We start from the raw sequence: 22,395 nt of genomic DNA, 5'->3' as shown, positions 1-22,395 counted from the left end.
CCTTGGATGTAATTCATGTTTTTTCCTTGGCTTCTGGTCTCCGTCTGAATGTGAATAAGTGTGAACTAATGGCTGTGAAGAGATGTGAAATGATGTCAAATTCCAGTTAAGGATAGTATTAATTACCTAGGAATACTTATCACTAAAAATCAGAGTTCTAGATCGGTCTTGAACTTTAATCCAATAGTAGAACAAACTAAGAAAAGATTGAACCAATGGCTACAGAGAGATTTATCCTTAAAAGGCAGAACCTTGCTTTCCAAAGCAGAAGGTATCTCCAGGCTTACGTATGCGGCTATTTCTTTAGATGTTAACCAAAAAATATGTAAAACTATTGACAAAATACTTGTTGACTTTGTTTGGAAAAACAACATTCATTATATTAAGAAATCTGTTATAATGAACAATTATAATCAGGGTGGTCTAAACTTTCTGGATTTCACTCCACTAAACAACACCTTCAAGATTAATTGGATACGACACTATTTGAAAGACCCTACCTCAATTTGGAACTTCATTTCTCATCATGTATTTTCTAACCTTGGAGGCCTAAAATGTTTACTATTGTGTAACTACAACATTGATAGGATTCCTGTTGCTCTTTCAAACTTCCACAAACAAGCCCTTCTGGCATGCTCTCTTATATACAAGCACAATTTCTCACCTACCAAATACTTCATTTGGAACAATAAAGATATATGTTACAAAAGGAAATCTCTTTTCCTCAACAATTGGTTCAACAATGATATTATTTTAGTAACTCAGCTTTTCAATAAGGAAGGTCAACTTTTTAATTACCAAGAATTTCTCAACCACTTTAAGGTCCCTGTAACTCCCAAACAATTTGCCATTGTATTTGATGCCATTCCAACGGGTGTTGTTATGTTGTACTCATCTCCTCTTTCTGCTGTAAAAATGGTGAATGATCCACTTGACACTCCTGTGGGGAAACTTTGCTTTGATCAGAAAAATAACAGAAAAATCCGCAGCTTATTCCAAAATGATTGTGTGTCTGTCTCCTATGTAATTGCGCTCTGGAATAATATTGTGAATGACATCTGCTGGGTCAAAACATGGTCCCTTCCTAACAGGTATTTACTTACCAACAAAGTCAAAGAGATATCTTTTAAAATCATTCATCGTTATTACCCTGTAAAGACTGTGATGGTTAGATACAAGAAGGACATTGATGTTACCTGCACCTTATGTAACATGCATGGTGCACCTTATGTTACCTGCACCTTATGTAACATGCATCCAGAGACTGTTTACCAGCTGTTTTGGACTTGTGAAAGCACTCGATCACTATGGCAGGCATCTGTCGCTTCATCCTGGACAATATTCATGACAAATTTGTGCTTTGTTTTAAAGATGTGATAATTGGTTTTACACTATATGAACAAAAATTTGAAAAGGAATTTTACCTTTGCAACCTCATTATACTATTGGCTAAGTTTTATATTCATAAATGTAAGTTTCTCAATACCCGACCTGTCTTTTGTGCCTTTAAAAAAGAGTTAGAAGTGTACATTAAGACACTCTCTACCTCTAGCAACCAGAAAGCTGTGAAGACGATTATGCTGTGTTCCAAATTTGAGTTGTTTACTGAAATTGAGTGAGCCTATGGCTTTGCACTTTGTTTATATTATATATATGTTTTTTTTGCATTCTATTTTAGTTACTTTAAATTTATAACCCCCTGGCGCTGCTTTGTATTCTTTTTGTACTGTTTTGTACTACTTTTGTACTTATTTGATTGTTGAAAAAAAATAAAAATAAAAACAAAAAAAACAAAAAAAAATTAACTCCTTCTGACGCTCATCTAAATCCAAAAAACGAGCCAAACGAACACACACACACGCCAAAAGAAAGAAGCGCAGTCACTTGATCGGATTAGACACGATAATCTCGGCGTGTGAACACCCGCTCGACATTTTCCACAACTAATTAAAACTTTGACCAAACTTGCAAAATAAAAAAAAAAACGTATTCGTGTTGACAAGGGGGCGGCGACGCCTTCACTGACCTTACAGAAAGTTGGAAATAAAGAAACTAATTACCCAAAGTTACCATTTCATGTTTTGATTAGAGTTATCGTTTAGCTGTTACATATGTAACCGAGGGTTTATATAAATATATCGCCTGTACTGTATACAACTACAAAATAACAAACACGGAGGCTCCAGTTTTACACGAGGGCCACTTTTATTTCGTTGGTTTTCAAAACTCCGCTCCACCACAATGTGTCACCACTTCCGCTCTTTGCGCCTTCAAAATAAGAGCTCAAGTACTGTATAACATCTTATAACAGGAACTTAACACAAAGAGGCAAGTCCCACCAATATAACCGAGGGTTTATATATATCGCCTGTACTGTATACAACTACAAAATAACAAACACGGAGGCTTCAGTTTTACACGAGGACCACTTTATTTTGTTGGTTTTCAAAACTTCGCTCCAACACAATGTGTCACCAACTTCCGCTCTTGGCGCTTTCAAAATAAGAGCTCAAGTACTGTATAACAGCAGTGTTTCCCATAAACTGCCAAGATACCTGTGGCGGTGGGGGCGTGGCTATGGGCGTGGTCACCTTGACATCATCGAGTAATTTGCATAATTTACTACAATGATATGATTTTCTCTAAAAAGGCTCAAAAAATGTATACTTACTAATTAATAATAACAGTTTTGTTTTAAACATCCATCCATCCATCCATTTTACAATATAATTACAACACTTTATGTACATATTTATATACAGATTTGAACAATAAGTTATTCACTGAAATATATTTATTAATTGTGGTTCTTACAAAAAATATATCTTATAAAAATATAAAAGCTAAAATGTGTCTTAAAGCTCTGCCCCTTTAATTAGTGCATACTAAATCATTTAACTTTAGCCTACTACTACAAGCATATTATTTACCAGCAACATAAAGTGAAACAGGTGTCCTGCCACAGTCAGTAACAAATAAACAGAAAACAGTAGTGGTGGTAGATAGACACAGAGCTTCATCAAACATCTGATCCACTGAACAAAGAGCTCCAAAAATCTTGATCCTACACTTCTCTTTTATAACGTAAATCTGTACAGCCGATATGGGCATCTACATCTACTATATGATTTGTCTGAGAAGCTGGACAGGACAAAAAAAACATAAATTAAAAAAATAATAATAATAATAATTATAATAATAATAATAATCTATTTGTGGCGGCCTTAATTATTTCGTGGCGGGCCGACACAAATAAATGAATGTGTGGGAAACACTGATAACAGCTTATAACAGGAACTTAACATAAAGAGGCAAGTCCCACCAATATAACCGAGGGTTTATATATATCGCCTATACTGTATACAACTACAAAATAACAAACACGGAGGCTCCAGTTTTACACGAGGGCCACTTTTATTTCGTTTGTTTTCAAAAGTTCGCTCCAACACAATGTGTCACCAACTTCCGCTCTTTGCACCTTCAAAATAAGAGCTCAAGTACTGTATAACAGCTTATAACAGGAACTTAACACAAATAGGCAAGTCCCACCAATGTAACCGAGGGTTTATATATGTAACCCTTGAAGCTGGCTTCCCCCATCCCGGGTCCGTCTAGTCCTCGGTCTCCCTATGAAGTCTCTGCGTTGTGTAATGTACTTTTGTGTGCGTGGGAAGACGGAGAGAAAGACCAGGCAAGGAAGCATAGGATCTGGGTGGAGTCGTCTTTATCGCAAATCTTCACCTTTAGAAAAGACATGGAGTTGTGACCAAAATACAAAATATGTCACACTATAACACTTTATATTTTAAAACACAATCAACTTCTCTCATCGTGACCAGTAATATACCAAGCAGGTAACGTGTGTGTGCGTGTAGACATAAATGACTGAGTGAGTGGATAATCATATGAAAAGAGCCTAAACATGTCCTAGCATAACATGCTTCTGGGCTACCACACACACTGGCATAAAAACTTAACAAAATCAACAGTCTCTTCACAATTTACAAAACCCCCACCTTAATATAACTCTTAGCCATCATATTTTGTGAATAAATCGGCTTAATAGTGCAAAACAACAACTTTTTTTCATCTTTTAACTGGGGAGCCTGGTCCCTTCCTGTTTACCTTTAGAAAAGACATGGAGTTGTGATCTAAGATGGCCACAACCAACGAAGAAGAACATTCACAGACAACAGTGAACAGACCACGAAGTGACGCCCCCTGGAGGCTTCCCTAACAACTGTCTCAACCTTTTGAAATAACCTCTGCAGACTCCCCACATCAGTTACATATCAGTTCCCCTCCTTACATATATATATCGCCTATACTGTATACAACTACAAAATAACAAACACGGAAGCTCCAGTTTTACACGAGGGCCACTTTTATTTCGTTTGTTTTCAAAACGCTGCTCCACTACAACGTATCACCACTTCCGCTCTTGGTGCCTTCAAAATAAGAGCTCAAGGCATATACTGTATAACATCACAAAGAGGCAAGTCCATAAAAATAGGTCACACATATAATAATTAATAGGTTTTATCCACAGCAACTCTGCACAATTCAAACGTCAATTTACAAGTTAAATTGTTATTTCATGAGCTTCTCCGAGGGGAGTTTTGACCATCGGCGGACCCTGTAGTTGTTCACGACAAGATGGCCTCCGCAGGAGTTGAATTATCTAAAGCGGAATACCTCAAACGTTATTTATCCGCGGACGACGACGCTAAAAAGTCCAAGGACAAACTTAAGAAGAAGCGGCGTAAGCCTGCGGGAAAAGGGCGAGTATTTATTCACCTTTTTTTTGCTCGTTTGTCGGGTTAGCCAAAATAAGCTAACCTAGCTAGGCAGCGCTAGCCTGTTTTTATTTGTGGTTTGCAAATGTTGTGGAATTAACTCGTTTTCTCTCTCTTGTCCAGGCTTACGATTGTCGATGATGACGTAGACTGGAAACAGATGGTGATAGTGGAAGACGCGCAGGCAGAATACGAGGACGAGGAGGCGCCGATGGTAAGAGCTAGCATGTTAGCATCGAAGGGATTGCAAATACTTTTATAAACGTGATTATAACTCTGCATTACCCTCGGGAGAGTTGCATATACATTAATAAAGTTCCTGCTGTGATGTTTACTTGTTCAAATACTGTTTAAATTGACTGAAATTAATCCCTAAATGACCATATAGTGGTTGCCAAAAAGTGATCCAAAATAATTATTTGTATCTGACACATCTCATTTGTGCATCAATTACCCTTAGAAGTGTTACATATTTACCAATAAAGTACCCACAGCGCTGTTTATGTGTTCAAATATTGTTTAAAAGGACTGAAATCAAACCCAAATGACCATATAGTTGTTGCCAAAAAGTGATCCACATAAATAATTTGTTTCTGACACATCTCATTTGTGCATCAATAACTAGATTGCCATTAGGAAAGTTGTACATACTGTGCTGTTTACTTGTTGACATACATTTTAAAAAAGGCTGAAATGAACCCAAAATGACCATATAGTGGTTGCCAAAAAGGGATCCAAAATAATAATTTGTGCATCAATAACTAGATTACCCTTCGGAGAGTTACATATATCACAATGAAGTACATACTGTGCTGTTTACTTGTTGAAATACATTTTAAAAAGGCTGAAGTGAACACCAAATGACCATATAGTGGTTGCCAAAAAGGGATCCAAAATAATAATTTGTGCATCAATAACTAGATTACCCTTCGGAGAGTTACATATATCACAATGAAGTACATACTGTGCTGTTTACTTGTTGAAATACATTTTAAAAAGGCTGAAGTGAACACCAAATGACCATATAGTGGTTGCCAAAATGTGATCCAAAATAATAATTTGTGCATCAATAACTACATTACCCTTTGGAGAGTTGTACATATATATTAATAAAGTTCCCACTTGTTGACATACATTTTAAAAAGGTTGAAATGAACCCCACATGACCACATGGTGGTTGCCGAATGTGATCCAAAAATAATTTGTTCCTGACACATCTCATTTGTGCATCAATAACTAGATTACCCTCAGGAGAGTTGCATGTATATAATAAAGTTCCCACTGTGATGTTTACTTGTTCAAATACTGTTTAAAAAGACTGAAATCAAACCCCAAATGACCATTTAGTGGTTGCCAAAAAGTGATCCAAAATAATATGTGTCTGACACATCTCATTTGCGCATCAATAACTAGATTAGCCTTAGGATAGTTACATATATACTAATAAAGCACCCACTGTGCTGTTTGTGTGTTCAAATACTGTTTAAAAAGACTGAAATGAAACCGAAATGAACCGTGGTTGCCAAAAAGTGATCCAAAATAATAATTTCTGTCTGACACATCTCATTTGTGCATTGATAACTAGATTACCATTAGGAGAGTTGTACATAAAGGCTGGAATCAACCCCAAATGACCGTAGAGTGGTTGCCAAAAAGTGATCCAAAAAAATAATTTGTGCATCAATAACTAGATTACCCTTAGAAGAGTTACATATATACCAATAAAGTACCCACTGTGCTGTTTGTGTTCAAATATTGTTTAAAAAGACTGAAATCAAACCGAAATGACCATGTAGTGGTTGCCAAAAAGTGATCCAAAGGTAATCATTTGTGTCTGACACATCTCATTTGTGCATCAATAACTAGATTGCCCTTAGAATAATTACATATATACACCAATAAAGTACCCACTGTGCTGTTTGTGTTCAAATACCGGTACTGTTTAAAAAGACTGGAATCAACCCTTAATGACGATATAGTGGTTGCCAAAAAGTGATCCAAAGTAATCATTTGTGTCTGACACATCTCATTTGTGCATCAATAACAAGATTACCCTTAAGAGAGTTGTACATATCACAATAAAGTACACACTGTGCTGTTTGTGTGCAAATACTGTTTAAAAAGACTGAAGTCAACCCCAAGTGACCATATAGTGGTTGCCAAAAAGTGATCCACAATAGTAATTTGTGTCTGACACATCTCATATGTGCATCAATAACTACATTACCTTTCTGAGTTATATATATATCACAATACAGTATATGTTGTGCTGTTTACTTGTTGACATACCTTTTGTAAAAGGCTGAAATCAACCCCAAATGACCACTAGTGGTTGCCAAAAGTGATCCAAAATAATTTGTGTCTGACACATCTAATTTGTGCATCAATAACTAGATTGCCCTTAGAATAATTACATATATACCAATAACGTACTTACTGTGCTGTTTGTGTTCAAATACTGTTTAAAAAGACTGAAATCAACCCTTAATGACCTTATAGAGGTTGCCAAAAAGTGATCCAAAATAATAATTTGTGTCTGACACATCTCATTTGTGCATCAATAACTAGATTACCTTTCGGAGAGTTACATATATACCAATAAAGTACATACTGTGCTGTTTACATGTTGAAATACTGTTTAAAAAGACTGAAATCAAACCCAAATGACCATATAGTGGTTGCCAAAAAGTGATCCAAAATAATAATTAGTGCATCAATAACTAGATTACTCTCCGGAGAGTTATATATATCACAATAAAGTACATACTGTGCTGTTTGTGTTGAAATACTGTTTAAAAAGACTGAAATGAACCCCAAATGACCATATAGTGGTTGCCAAAAGGTGATCCAAAATAATAATTTGTGCATCAATAACTAGATTACCTTTCAGAGAGTTATATATATCACAATAAAGTACATACTGTGCTGTTAACTTGTTGATGTACCTTTTTTAAAAAGGCTGAAATCGACCCCAAATGACCACACGGTGGTTGCCGAATGTGATCCCAAAATAGTTTGTGCCTGACACATCTCATTTGTGCATCAATAACTAGATTACCTTTTAGGAGAGTTACACATTTCACAAAGTACACACCTCCGAGTCGTTAATTGTGGTACTTGGTGCAATCTTACTGCTAGCAGGCTAACATTGACATGTAAGCACATTAACGCTAGCATGCACGATCACGTCAACATGGGAATCAATCTTTTACGATCTCATTCATACCAAAGTAACACGATAAAGTCTTTAAATATTTGCATACAGGTTTCGTCACAATAACCACGTATACACTGTAAAGCAGTGTTTCCCACACATTCATGTATTTGTGGCGGCCCGCCACGAAAGAATTACGTCCGCCACAAATAAAAAAAAAAATAAAAAATTATTTTTATTTTATTTTTTATTTTTGTGTGTCCTGTCCAGCTTCTCAGGCAAATCATATAGTTGATGTAGATGCCCATATAGGCTGTTCACATTTACTTTACAAAAGAGAAGTGTGGGATACTTCTCTTGTTGCCTTATTTGTATTTGACCACTACTGTTTTCTGTTTATTAGTTACTGACTGTGGCAGGACACCTCTGCCTCTGTTTCACTTTATGTTGCTGGTAAATAATATGCTTGTAGTAGTAGGCTAAAGTTAAATTATTTAGTCTGCACTAATTAAAGGGGCAGAGCTTTAAGAGACATTTTAGCTTTTATATTTTATAAGATATATTTTTTGTAAGAACCACAATTAATAAATATATTTCAGTGAATAACTTATTGTTCAAATCTGTATATAAATATGTACATAAAGTGTTGTAATTATATTGTAAAATGGATGGATGGACGTTTAAAACAAAACTGTTATTATTAATTAGTAAGTATACATTTTTTGAGCCTTTTTAGGGAAAATCATATCATTGTAGTAGATTATGCAAATTACTCGATGATGTCATGGTGACCACGCCCATAGCCACGCCCCCACCGCCACAGGTATCTTGGCAGTTTATGGGAAACACTGTAAAGTGTTTGTTTCGCATGTTGTAATCAGTTGTGGGCAGACTTTAGCAAGCGGTGTGCAAACACGTGGCGGGAATCCATTTTTTCTACATTTAATATACAGACTTGAAGGTTCTGAAGTGTTTGGACTGGATGGCTAACGTGGTGTCATTGTTGACCCAGATCGCCGAGGTGATCGATGACCGTCCTGAGGAGGTGAGGCGGATGGAAGTCTTTAGAACAGGCTCCAGATGGAAAGTCATTGGAGGTAAAAAAAAAAAAAAAAAGTACTAACTCATGTTCACGTCGTCATCTACTCACCACACCAGCATTATTGTGCATACTAGTTATTGAAGTATTTGGTTATATTTATTGTTTACTTTGAAGAAAGTCAAATTCCTTGTGTGTACATCCAGTCTGAACGAGTATTATCTGCTCACACTGCAACTAGTCCTGGATGAATTAACCAACCCTCTATAATGCTTGAGTCACGTGCAGGATTCTCATAAGAACGAGGCAAAAAGTAAGCCGGAGACAGCGTGCTGGTCCAGTAAAGCTGATTGTGATTCTGCTTGTTAAAGAGGACGACGACGACGAACAGCCGGAGGACGACGGAGATTCGCCCGAGCAGTCGTCCGACCAAAGGAGGAAGGATTCTCCGACCAGAAAGACGCGACACGACTCTCCCGACACGTCCCCGCCGAGGACAGCTCGCCACGATTCTCCCGACGTTTCCCCGCCGCGGAGGAAACGCCACGACTCTCAGGACCAGTCTCCTCCCAGGCAACAGGCGGGGAAGTCGGCAAAGGAGCGGAGCAAAGGTGAGTGACCATTTGAAGAAAAGTAAACAACTATTTGTGTACAGTGGAACTTAATTGGTTCTTGAACATGCTTCGCCGACCGAAACCTTAGTCAAGTAAAAGAGATGTCCCCGTAAGAAACAATGTAAACATGAAGAGGTCCCCATTTTGTATTCTAAAATGACCACATTGAAGACACTATGATGTGTCAATATTCTGTATATTTGTCAAAGTAACATAACTTAGACAAACTTTATTGATCCACAAGAAGAATCCTCTCCTATTCGTCAAAACGTTTACACGAAGTTTGCATTTTGTGGCGTCTTCACGGCCGTCCGTCTCCGTGGCGTGATTTGATTGAGTGACGGAACATGAAACTCGTGGCGCTCCTTTTAATCAATCAAATCAATGTTTACTTATATAGCCCTAAATCACGAGTGTCTCAAGGGGCTAACACTAATGAGCCCACGCTCCGAGTGTTGCGGACGGTGGCTTTCGACAAACAAAACAGGACCGGGAAGACGCCAGGAAAGAAGGACAAAAACTGGAAGTCCCTGAAAAAACCCGGAAGTTGTGACAGTTACTGTGGGCAAAATATATATATATTAGGGCTGCAACAACTAATCGATTAAATCGATTAAAATCGATTATTAAAATAGTTGCCGATTAATTTAGTCATCGATTCGTTGGATCTATGCTATGCGCATGCGCAGAGTTTTTTTGTTGTTTTTTTTTAATAAAAAAATGATTTTTTTTTTTTTTTTTAAATAAACCTTTATTTATAAAGTGCAACATTTACAAACAGCTGAGAAACAATAATCAAAATAAGTATGGTGCCAGTATGCTGTTTTTTTTCCAATAAAATACTGGATAGGATAGAAATGTAGTTTGTCTCTTTTATCCGATTATTAATCGATTAATCGAAATAATAATCAACAGATTAATCGATTATCAAATTAATCGTTAGTTGCAGCCCTAATATATATATATATATATTGCCAGGTCTCCCTTGGAAAAGAGATCTTTGATCTCAATGGGATTTTACCTGGTTAAATAAAAAATTTAATAAATAAATATATATTTAAATATAAATACAAATAAATATATAAAAATTGTTGCGTCTGGCCAGTATTCCCTCTCAGGGAATTAGAGTCACTGGTCAATCCCAAATTCTTTCAGATGACATATATGCAGAGTAAGAAGGACCATCAAGACAGAGTAGGAATATTAACAAATTTTACTGAAGCTTCAGGAGACCAGCCCACATCAATACAGTCATACCATCATCTCGGGATGGTCTAACATTCAAACGGAAAGAAACTACTTCCTGAATCGGAAAGCACTCCCCCCAGAAAGGAATGCCTCCCTCTTCCCCAACACTGATAAGATAAGGGGGGGGGATGCATCCTTCTCACATTACAATGCCTAAAAAACTACACCGACCTCTGTAGACAAAGAGAAACTGGTATACCGTATTTTCCGCACCATAAGGCGCCCCGTGTTATTAGCCGCACGTTTAATGAACGGCATATTTCAAAACTTTGTTTACCTATTAGCCGCCCCGTGCTATTAGCCGCACCTACGCTACGCTAAAGGGAATGTCAACAAAACAGTCAGATAGGTCAGTCAAACTTTAATAATATATTACAAACCAGCGTTCTAACAACTCTGTTCACTCCCAAAATGTAATGTGCAAATGTGCAATCACAAAAATAGTAACACTCAAAATAGTGCAGAGCAATAGCAACATCAATAACTCAACGTTGCTCATACGTTAGTGTCACACAACACACAAAATAAACATTTAAAGCTCACTTTCTGAAGTTATTACTCATCTACAAATCCCTCGAATTATTCTTCTTCGGTGTGCTTCACTTGTTTTTTGACACCATCTGTGATGTGGACGCGCATGCAGTCGTAGATCAACAGGAACGGCGCTGCGTGAAAAAAGTCACCCGGTGTCTTCGCGTAAACGTCTATCAACCACTCGCTCATCTTTTCTTCAGCCATCCATCCCTTCGAGTTAGCTTTTATGATGACGCCGGCTGGAAAGTTCTCTTTTGGCAAGGTCTTCCTTTTGAATATCACCGTGGGTGGAAGTTTCTGGCCGTTAGCATGGCAAGCTAGAACCACGGTGAAGGACGACTTCTCATTCCCTGTGGTGCGAATATTCACCGTACGTGTTCCCGTTGTATCCACAGTGCGGTTCACATGAATATCAAAAGCCAGTGGAACCTTGTACGCGTGTCTCTTAGTAGGAGACATTTTGTTGTCTTTACAGAAAAACAAATGAAATTAAATATCCGCGAGCTTCTTCTTCTACGGGGGCGGGTGCTCACCTTGGCGGTTGCTTACAGTAGAAGAAGAAGCGCTTCCTCTTTTACGGGGAAAAAAGATGGCGACTGTTTACCGTAGTTGCGAGACCTAAACCTTATGAAAATAAATATGAATATTAATCCATATATAAGGCGCACCGGGTTATTAGCCGCACTGTCTGCTTTTGACAAAAATTGTGGTTTTTAGGTGCGGCTTATGGTGCGGAAAATACGGTACATGGAGAAATACTAGCTGCTCCAAACATGACTATGAATAAATAAATAACTCTTAAACATATATGCATTCTCCACTATATATATATATATATATATATATATATATATATATATATATATATATATATATATATATATATATATATATATATATAAAATGAGCTCCTATAAAACGTTTCTCACTAATACTAAATATTGGTATCATATGTATTTGTGTTGTATCTGCTGATGTAGTTTGGTTGTAGTTGTAGAAAAAAAAAATGTCTGATACCAATTTACATCAAAATTGATCCCTAAAAAAATACATGAACATAATGAAAAAAAGCTTCAATGTTAATACTAATACAGAATAAAAACACAAATAAGTGTCTTTAAATGTGTTTGAACCTTTCTATGACAAATGACATGACATGTTGATATATTGACAACAATATTGTTTTCCTGCTCTTCTTTCTAGAATGTCAAATTGTTGTATTTATGATCATACATCACACTTTATAAAAATGAATAATTGTAGTTGAATGAATGTGAAGAATTGTGGAAGTTGATACAGTTCTTGTGTTGTGTCAGATTCCTCCCCGGTGAAGAATAAACAAAGTTCCTCATCAAGTCGCCGACGTCCGCCAGGTGGCAACAAACCCGCAGCCAGGCGCCACTCCGACTCGGACCAGTCGCCGCCGCGAAAGAGGACGCAGAAGGGAGGGGCTTCCGACTCGGACCAGTCGCCGCCCAGACGGCGGGCAGCGTCCGACGACGACCTGTCGCCTCCGCGCCGTTCGGAGGTGAGACGTTCCCACGGTCCACTTCTTCTGACGCGGTGCGCTCACGGTGGCTTTCTTCAAAGGACAAACGGATGCTTTCGGGCGGGAGAGCGGGTCTGATTTCCTCGGATGTCCTTCGGAAAGAGAAGGATGACGAACGCCGCAGGGACGGAAACAACTGGGAGTTGGAAAGTAAGCTCCTCTCTCTCCATAATTATGTAAACATCTCACTGTTCTTCATTCTGTCACTCAAGAGGAAGCTTCTTTCTGCTCTGCTTCATGGAAAGTCTGTTGATGGAAGTCATAATAGTAACGCTAGCCCCCTCTATAGTATTTATATTTATATAAAAACAATGTATAATACTATAAAGGGGACAAGCTGATGCTCCTATCCCCCTCAATAGTATTTATATTTAAATAAAAACAATGTATAAAGGGGGCTAGCTCGTAATGCTAGTATTACATTTAATTAAAAACAATGTATAATTTATAATACTAGTGAAGATGCTAGCTATTAACGCCAGCCCCCTTAATAGTATTTATATTTGAATAAAAACAATTTATAGTAATATTTAGGGGGCTAACTAGTAACGCTAGCCCCATTAATGGTATTACATTGAAATAAAAATAATTTATAGTAATATTTAGGGGGCTAGCTAGCAACGACACACACGTTTGATTATAACAAACCATGCATTTTAGGTTTAAACATACAAAATTTTCAAAAAAAATAGTTTGCATTAAACGTTAGCAGGTTAACTGTTAGCGTACTTGCTCGACAGCGCTTTGATTTGAGCAAACCAGGATTGTTAGGTTTAAACATACAGTTGGCAAAAAAAAAGCTTGCATAAAAGGTTAGCATGCTAACATTCTCATTAGTATGCTAACAGTTAACGTGCATTAGCATGTCAACTGTTAGCATGCTAGCAGGGTGAGTGGAGGGTGTGGATGTTGGAACGGTTCAAGTCGGTTGAGAAATGTGAGATATGGAGAGGTTTGGATATTGTCCATTTATTTTCAATGGGGGGGAAATTTGGAGAAAACCGGGAATTTTGGGAAAGGGAAACATGTTTTTGCGTTCAGTGTATGTGACGAGCAGTGTGGGTGGATGGTTGAAAGGTCAGGATTGGGAAATATTCTCATTTACTTGAATGGGAATTCCCTGGACATTTAGGAATTTTTGGGAAAACTGGGAATTTTTGATAAATATTTATACGAGCACAATTGTCCTAGATGATATGAACGGGTTGGTGTTGCAGATTTTTGAATCGGCGTAGTAACAGTTTTAAATGAGAATGAGTATTTCGGAATCCCTGGAATTTCGGGGGAAACAGGAATTTGTGGATGGTGGAATGGTTTGAATCATGTGGGATATGGGGAGGTTTGTATATTGCCACATTTGAGGAAATTCCGGGAAAACTGTGAATTTTGGGAAAGGGAAAACATGTTTTCAGTTGGATATGTCGTTCGAGGAGTGTGGGTGGATGGTTGAAAGTTCGGAATTGGGTAAGAAATGGTGCTAAATGTAGAAAATATATGGCACTGTAGAACGTCCGTTGGTTTGAATTACAATTTCCTGGAAATGTGTGAATTTTGGAAAAATATTTATACGAGCACAATTGTCCGAGATGACATGAACGGACACGGGTTGGTGTTGGAATTTTTTGGAATCGGTTGAAAAATGTTGACGTAACAGTTTGACTTGAGGATGGGTATTTTGGAATTCCTGGAATTTCGGGGAAACCGGGATTTTTGTACAAAAACAGAAATAGGAACATTTGTGGTCCCAAGTGGGAGGAATGTTTTGAAAAGTGGAATGGTCCAAAAAACAGTTGAAAAATGTGGACTGTGAAAACTTTCCAGGAAGATAGATAGGGCTTTGGAAAAAACGGGATTTCTAGGAAATTCCTGGAATTTATTTGAACTTGGAAAATGGTAGTTTGATTGTTTGAAGTTAAAGTACCAATGATAGTCGCATTTGACCCATCACCCTTGATCAGCCCCTGGGAGGTGAGGGGAGCAGTGAGCAGCAGCGGTGGCCGCGCCCGAGAATCATTTTTGGTGATTTAACCCCCAATTCCAAACCCTTGATGCTGAGTGCCAAGCAGGGAGGTAATGGCTCCCGTTTGTATAGTCTTTGGTATGAAAATGGTAGTTTGATTGTCCACGGTGAGTGGAGTGTGTGGATGGTGGAACGTTCAAATCTGGTGAGAAATGTGGGAATTTTGAATGTTTGAAAACTCTCCCATTCATTTTCAATGGGCTAAATGTCCTCTTTGTGAAGGAGTGCAGTCTTGTTTTGGAAGTGGACACTTCTTAATGACGTGTGTGTTACCTTTCCAGACCATTCCCGCCACGCCCAGACGGTGTTCCGGGACAAGTCTGGTAAGAAGCGGGACTTGGAATCGGAGCGGGAAGAAAAGAAGAGGAAGGCTGCAGACAAAGCTGCAAAGGATGAGAAATACGCTCAGTGGGGCAAAGGGTGAGTGGAAGAAGTAGGTAAACATAGGTGAAAGAGGGTAATACAGTAAGTGGAAAAGGGTAACAAAAAGTAGGGTGACATAGATAAAAGAAGATGGAAGGTAAAACAGTAGGTAAACATAAGTAAAAGTAGGTAAACATAGGTGAAAGAAGGTAATACAGTGAGTGAAAAGGGTGACATAAAGTAATGTAACATACATAAAAGAAGAGGGAAGGTAAAACAGTAGGTAAACATAAGTAAAAGAAGGTGAAAAAGTAGGTAAACATAGGTGAAAGAAGGTAATCAAGTCTAAAAGGTAACAAAAAGTAGGGTAACATAGATAAAAGAAGATGGAAGGCAAAACAGTAGGTAAACATAAGTAAAAGTAGGTCAACATAGGTGAAAAAAGGTAATAAAGTATAAAAAGTAAGGTAACATAGATAAAAGAAGATGGAAGGTAAAACAGTAGGAAAACATAAGTAAAAGTAGGTAAACGTAGGTGAAAGAAGGTAATAAAGTAAGTATAAAAAGGTAACAAAAAGTAGGGTAACATAGATAAAAGATGGAAGGTAAAACAGTAGGTAACATAAGTAAAAGTAGGTAAACATAGGTGAAAGAAGGTAATAAAGTAAGTATAAAAAGGTAACAAAAAGTAGGGTAACATAGATAAAAGAAGATGGAAGGCAAAACAGTAGGTAAACATAGGTGAAAGAAGGTAAAGTAAGTATAAAAGGTAACATAAAAGAAGATGGAAGGTAAAACAGTAGGTAAACATAAATAAAAGTAGGTGAACTAAGGTAATAAAGTAAGTATAAAAGGTAACAAAAAGTAGGGCAACATAGATAAAAGAAGGTGGAATATAAAACAGTAGGTAAGCATAAGTAAAAGCAGGTAAACATAGGTGAAAGAAGGTACTAAAGTAAGTATAAAAGGTAACAAAAAGTAGGGTAACATAGATAAAAGAAGATGGAAGGTAAAACAGTAGGTAAACATAAGTAAAAGTAGGTGAAAAAGTAGGTAAACATAGGTGAAAGAACGTAATAAGGTAAGTATAAAAGTTAACAAAAAGTAGGATAACAGATAAAAGAAGATAGAAGGTAAAACAATAGGTAAACATAAGTAAAAGTAGGTGAAAAAGTAGGTAAACATAGGTGAAAGAACGTAATAAAGTAAGTATAAAAGGTGACAAAAAGTAGGGTAACATAGATAAAATAAGGTGGAAGGTAAAACAGTAGGTAAACATAAGTAAAAGTAGGTGAAAAAGTAGGTAAACATAGGTGAAAGAACGTAATAAAGTAAGTATAAAAGGTGACAAAAAGTCGGGTAACATAGATAAAAAAAGATGGAAGGCAAAACAGTAGGTAAACATAGGTGAAAGAAGGTAAAGTAAGTATAAAAGGTAACAGATAAAAGAAGATGGAAGGTGAAACAGTAGGTAAACATAAATAAAAGTAGGTAAACATAGGTGAACTAAGGTAATAAAGTAAGTATAAAAGGTAACAAAAAGTAGGCCAACATAGATAAAAGAAGGTGGAATATAAAACAGTAGGTAAGCATAAGTAAAAGCAGGTGAAAAAGTAGGTTAACATAGGTGAAAGAAGGTAATAAAGTGGAAAAAGTAACAAAAAGTAGGGTAACATAGATAAAAGAAGATGGATTGTAAAACTACGTAAACATAAGTAAAAGTAGGTCAACATAGGTGAAAGAAGGTAATAAAGTATAAAAGGTAACAAAAAGTAGGGTAACATAGATAAAAGAAGATGGAAGGTAAAACAGTAGGTAGGTTAAAGAAGGTGAAAAAGGTAAGACAAAGAAGTAAAAGAGGGTAATGTCCCCCAGACTGGCGCAGGGTCACATGGAGCAGCAGAGGCTGGAGGACGCCGTGCACGAAGCCCAGAAGCCGCTGGCGCGTCGCCATGACGACGAGGACCTGGACCGCATGCTGAGGGAGCAGGAGCGGGACGGCGACCCCATGGCCGCCATGTTGCGGCGGAAGAAGGAGCGCAAGACTCACGGGGTCAAAGGTAAGACGGTAGCTGTGCGGGTGTTGTGTGTGTTGGACACACTTTGCTTGTTTTGCAGACAGAGTCCAATACAAAGGACCGCCCCCCCCACCCAACAGGTTCAACATTCTACCCGGCCATCGCTGGGACGGCGTCAACAGGTACACAATGTCTGTTCCACTCTGTTACACTCTGTCAACTGTCTGTTCCACTCTGTTCCACTCTGTTACACTCTGTTACACTCTGTTCCACTCTGTTACACTCTGTCAACTGTCTGTTCCACTCTGTTCCTGTCTGTTACACTCTGTTCCAGTCTGTCAACTGTCAGTTCCAGTCTGTCAACTGTCTGTTCCACTCTGTTACACTCTGTCAACTGTCTGTTCCACTCTGTTACACTCTGTTCCACTCTGTTCCACTCTGTTCCACTCTGTTCCAGTCTGTTCCACTCTGTTCCAGTCTGTTCCACTCTGTTACACTCTGTTACACTCTGTTCCAGTCTGTCAACTGTCTGTTCCAGTCTGTTCCACTCTGTTACACTCTGTCAACTGTCTGTTCCACTCTGTTCCACTCTGTCAACTGTCTGTTCCACTCTGTTCCACTCTGTTCCACTCTGTTCCACTCTGTTCCACTCTGTTCCAGTCTGTTCCACTCTGTTCCAGTCTGTTCCACTCTGTTCCACTCTGTTCCAGTCTGTTCCAGTCTGTTCCACTCTGTTTCACTCTGTTACACTCTGTTCCAGTCTGTCAACTGTCTGTTCCAGTCTGTTCCACTCTGTTCCACTCTGTTCCACTCTGTTCCACTCTGTTCCACTCTGTTCCAGTCTGTTCCAGTCTGTTCCACTCTGTTCCAGTCTGTTCCACTCTGTTCCTGTCTGTTCCAGTCTGTCAACTGTCTGTTCCACTCTGTTCCAGTCTGTTCCACTCTTTTCAACTCTGTCAACTGTCTGTTCCACTCTGTTACACTCTGTCAACTGTCTGTTCCACTCTGTTCCAGTCTGTCAACTGTCTGTTCCAGTCTGTTACACTCTGTCAACTGTCTGTTCCACTCTGTTCCAGTCTGTTCCACCCTGTTCCAGTCTGTCAACTGTCTGTTCCACTCTGTTCCACTCTGTTCCACTCTGTTCCACTCTGTTCCAGTCTGTTCCAGTCTGTTCCAGTCTGTTCCACTCTGTTACACTCTGTTCCAGTCTGTCAACTGTCTGTTCCAGTCTGTTCCACTCTGTTCCACTCTGTTCCACTCTGTTCCAGTCTGTTCCAGTCTGTTCCACTCTGTTCCAGTCTGTTCCACTCTGTTCCTGTCTGTTCCAGTCTGTCAACTGTCTGTTCCACTCTGTTCCAGTCTGTTCCTGTCTGTTCCAGTCTGTCAACTGTCTGTTCCAGTCTGTTCCACTCTGTTCCTGTCTGTTCCAGTCTGTCAACTGTCTGTTCCACTCTGTTCCAGTCTGTTCCTGTCTGTTCCAGTCTGTCAACTGTCTGTTCCAGTCTGTTCCACTCTGTTCCTGTCTGTTCCAGTCTGTCAACTGTCTGTTCCAGTCTGTTCCACTCTGTTCCACTCTGTTCCAGTCTGTCAACTGTCTGTTCCAGTCTGTTCCAGTCTGTTCCACTCTGTTCCACTCTGTTCCAGTCTGTTCCAGTCTGTTCCACTCTGTTACACTCTGTTACACTCTGTTCCAGTCTGTCAACTGTCTGTTCCAGTCTGTTCCACTCTGTTCCACTCTGTTCCACTCTGTTCCACTCTGTTCCAGTCTGTTCCAGTCTGTTCCACTCTGTTCCAGTCTGTTCCACTCTGTTCCTGTCTGTTCCAGTCTGTCAACTGTCTGTTCCACTCTGTTCCAGTCTGTTCCACTCTTTTCAACTCTGTCAACTGTCTGTTCCACTCTGTTACACTCTGTCAACTGTCTGTTCCACTCTGTTCCAGTCTGTCAACTGTCTGTTCCAGTCTGTTACACTCTGTCAACTGTCTGTTCCACTCTGTTCCAGTCTGTTCCACCCTGTTCCAGTCTGTCAACTGTCTGTTCCACTCTGTTCCACTCTGTTCCACTCTGTTCCACTCTGTTCCAGTCTGTTCCAGTCTGTTCCAGTCTGTTCCACTCTGTTACACTCTGTTCCAGTCTGTCAACTGTCTGTTCCAGTCTGTTCCACTCTGTTCCACTCTGTTCCACTCTGTTCCAGTCTGTTCCAGTCTGTTCCACTCTGTTCCAGTCTGTTCCACTCTGTTCCTGTCTGTTCCAGTCTGTCAACTGTCTGTTCCACTCTGTTCCAGTCTGTTCCTGTCTGTTCCAGTCTGTCAACTGTCTGTTCCAGTCTGTTCCACTCTGTTCCTGTCTGTTCCAGTCTGTCAACTGTCTGTTCCACTCTGTTCCAGTCTGTTCCTGTCTGTTCCAGTCTGTCAACTGTCTGTTCCACTCTGTTCCAGTCTGTTCCTGTCTGTTCCAGTCTGTCAACTGTCTGTTCCAGTCTGTTCCACTCTGTTCCTGTCTGTTCCAGTCTGTCAACTGTCTGTTCCAGTCTGTTCCACTCTGTTCCACTCTGTTCCAGTCTGTCAACTGTCTGTTCCAGTCTGTTCCAGTCTGTCAAAGTCTGTTCCAGTCTGTTCCAGTCTGTCAAAGTCTGTTCCAGTCTGTCAACTGTCTGTTCCAGTCTGTTCCAGTCTGTCAACTGTCTGTTCCAGTCTGTTCCACTCTGTCAACTGTCTGTTCCAGTCTGTCAAACTGTGGCGATACTAATCCTGTGTAATATTGTGCAGGTCCAACGGCTTCGAGCAGAAGCGCTACACCAGGATCTCAGACAAAAAAGCCCTGCAGGAAGAGGCGTACAAGTGGAGTGTGGAGGACATGTGAAGACTTCTACAACAACAAAATACATGATGTACATATACAAATATGTGATGTACATATACAAATATGTGATGTACATATACAAATATGTGATGTACATATACAAATACATGATGTACATATACAAATACATGATGTACATATACAAATATGTGATGTACATACAGTATACAAATACATGTGTACATATACAAATACATGTGTACATAGCAGTGATGTATTTGACTCATTCTGTAAATACACAAGATATTTCTCTTCTTTTCTTACTCATTAAATGTTTTCACTTTGTAGTTGTTTTGTCTTCATGTGAATGCAGAAAAAGTACAACACTTGATGTAAAACTACAGCATCAGTATACAAACTGTTGGGTGTTTATAATAAACATTTATTACCCTTCAATCATCAAACATTTATGGTTAATTGTGATTTTAATAATTGATTATTTCATTGCTGATGGCTAAGTAAGTTAACCAAACTTATAGAATCTTAAATGGGAATGGAAAAACAATTGGTTTATTTAAATATATATATTTATTTAAAAAAAAATTCAAGCAATAAAAAGATCCAAAAAACGATTTTATTTTGATTTTATATTTCCTGTAGCGAACATTCAATTTACCATTTGGCAGAATGAAAAAGTGCGACACTACAATAGAAACTTCCGGTTCCGGTGTAGGAAAAAACAAACATGTTTTTGTCCTTTTTGTTTATGCGGATTGATTTCATTTTTACTTCATGAAATATGGAATACCCGGTTTTTAGGATCAAACTTTTAAAAGGACTGTACTTTTAATACTTGATTATATAATTGGTGAAGGATAAATAAGTTCACCAAAATATTAGAATGAAAAATGGTAACAGAAAAAAAAATGGTTTATTGGATTTTTTTTTTTTTTAAAGAAAAAAATAAAATTTTCTGTCCAGCGACAATAACAAGATCCAAAAAACTATTTGATTTTAATTTTATATTTCTATAGTAAACATTCAAATCTCCAGTTCGCAGAATCTAAAAGTTCCCACCAGCGACGCTACAATGGCAACTTCCGGTTTCGGTTTTGAGAGAAAAAAACATGTTTTTTTGTACTTTTTGTTTCTGCTGATTGATTTCCTTTTTACGTAATGAAATATGTAATAAAAATCTAATCTTTTTTTCATCGATCTATTGAAATAATTTGTGCTTTCAATACTTGATTATATAATTGGTGAAGGCTAAAATATTAGAATCGCAAATGGGATGAGAAAAACAAAAAATTAAAGGCTTTTAAATTTTAAGGATTTTTTTTTATATATATAATTTTCAGTGTCAAGCGACAATAATTAAGCTCAAAAAACGGTTTGATTTTAATGGTATATTTCTTACAGGACGCATTAAAATCACCCAATCACATAATCAAAAAGTGCCTCCCGGTGAACTTCCGGTTCCGGTGTCAAAAATAAACATCTGTGTCTTTTTTGTTTCTGCTGATTGATTTTCATTTGTATTTAAATAAATAAAAAACGCAGTTTTTAGATCTATATATTGCTCTCAGACACGGGAAAAAAAGAATCATTGGTTTTTCCAATTGTATTTTTTGTGTTTCAAAATAAAATTCAATAAAAACAGTTTTGTTTTTCAATGATCACCCATGAAACAAACATGGAACAGCACACCCCACTTATCCAATAACAATATTAGTACACACAGTATTGACTATACCTTTCTGGGAGTTTTATTCCAAACGTTGCTTAAACCAAAAATAAACCAAAGGTGAGTGCCCCTAAGAAAAGGCATTGAAGCTCAGGGAAGGCTATGCAGAACCAGAGTAAAACTGAACTGGCTACAAAGTAAACAAAAACAGAATGCTGGACGACAGCAAAGACTTACTGTGCAACCTACTAATAAAAGTCTCAATCAATCAATCAATCAATCAATCAATCAAAGAATATTCTATTAGTTAAGCAAACTATGAATAATAAAACATGTGTCCTTTATCATAGCGACACGTATGACAAAAAAAGCGCGTGAAAATGAGTGGTATTCAGTGAGGTAAGATGAATGAAATGCGCTGACAGTTCATGAATTGCACTGATCACCACTCCAAGATGGCGTCTCGTCAGCGCCAGTAGGCAGTAGCGTACCCTTAGAAGATGTCTCTGCTTGTAACAGGAACTTAACAACACAAAGAGGCGAGTCCATAAAAAATAGGTTACGTCATTATAGTTA

General features: G+C 38.2%; 1 protein-coding gene across 1 annotated transcript; it reads left to right on the top strand.

The window, feature by feature from the left end:
• Positions 1-4,461: 4,461 nt before the first annotated feature.
• Positions 4,462-20,482, top strand: bud13 (BUD13 homolog). The gene is made up of 10 exons (XM_062049261.1): positions 4,462-4,781; positions 4,920-5,010; positions 8,963-9,047; positions 9,361-9,600; positions 12,702-12,913; positions 12,976-13,084; positions 15,236-15,374; positions 17,193-17,377; positions 17,436-17,517; positions 20,102-20,482. Exons 1-10 carry the CDS (start codon positions 4,657-4,659, stop codon positions 20,193-20,195), a joined length of 1,362 nt encoding a protein of 453 aa, XP_061905245.1. The 5' UTR covers positions 4,462-4,656; the 3' UTR covers positions 20,196-20,482.
• Positions 20,483-22,395: the final 1,913 nt, after the last annotated feature.

Source organism: Entelurus aequoreus, linkage group LG05 (assembly GCF_033978785.1).
Source record: "Entelurus aequoreus isolate RoL-2023_Sb linkage group LG05, RoL_Eaeq_v1.1, whole genome shotgun sequence".
Classification (NCBI taxonomy): domain Eukaryota; kingdom Metazoa; phylum Chordata; class Actinopteri; order Syngnathiformes; family Syngnathidae; genus Entelurus; species Entelurus aequoreus.
This window is presented reverse-complemented; position numbering and strand designations above follow the sequence as displayed.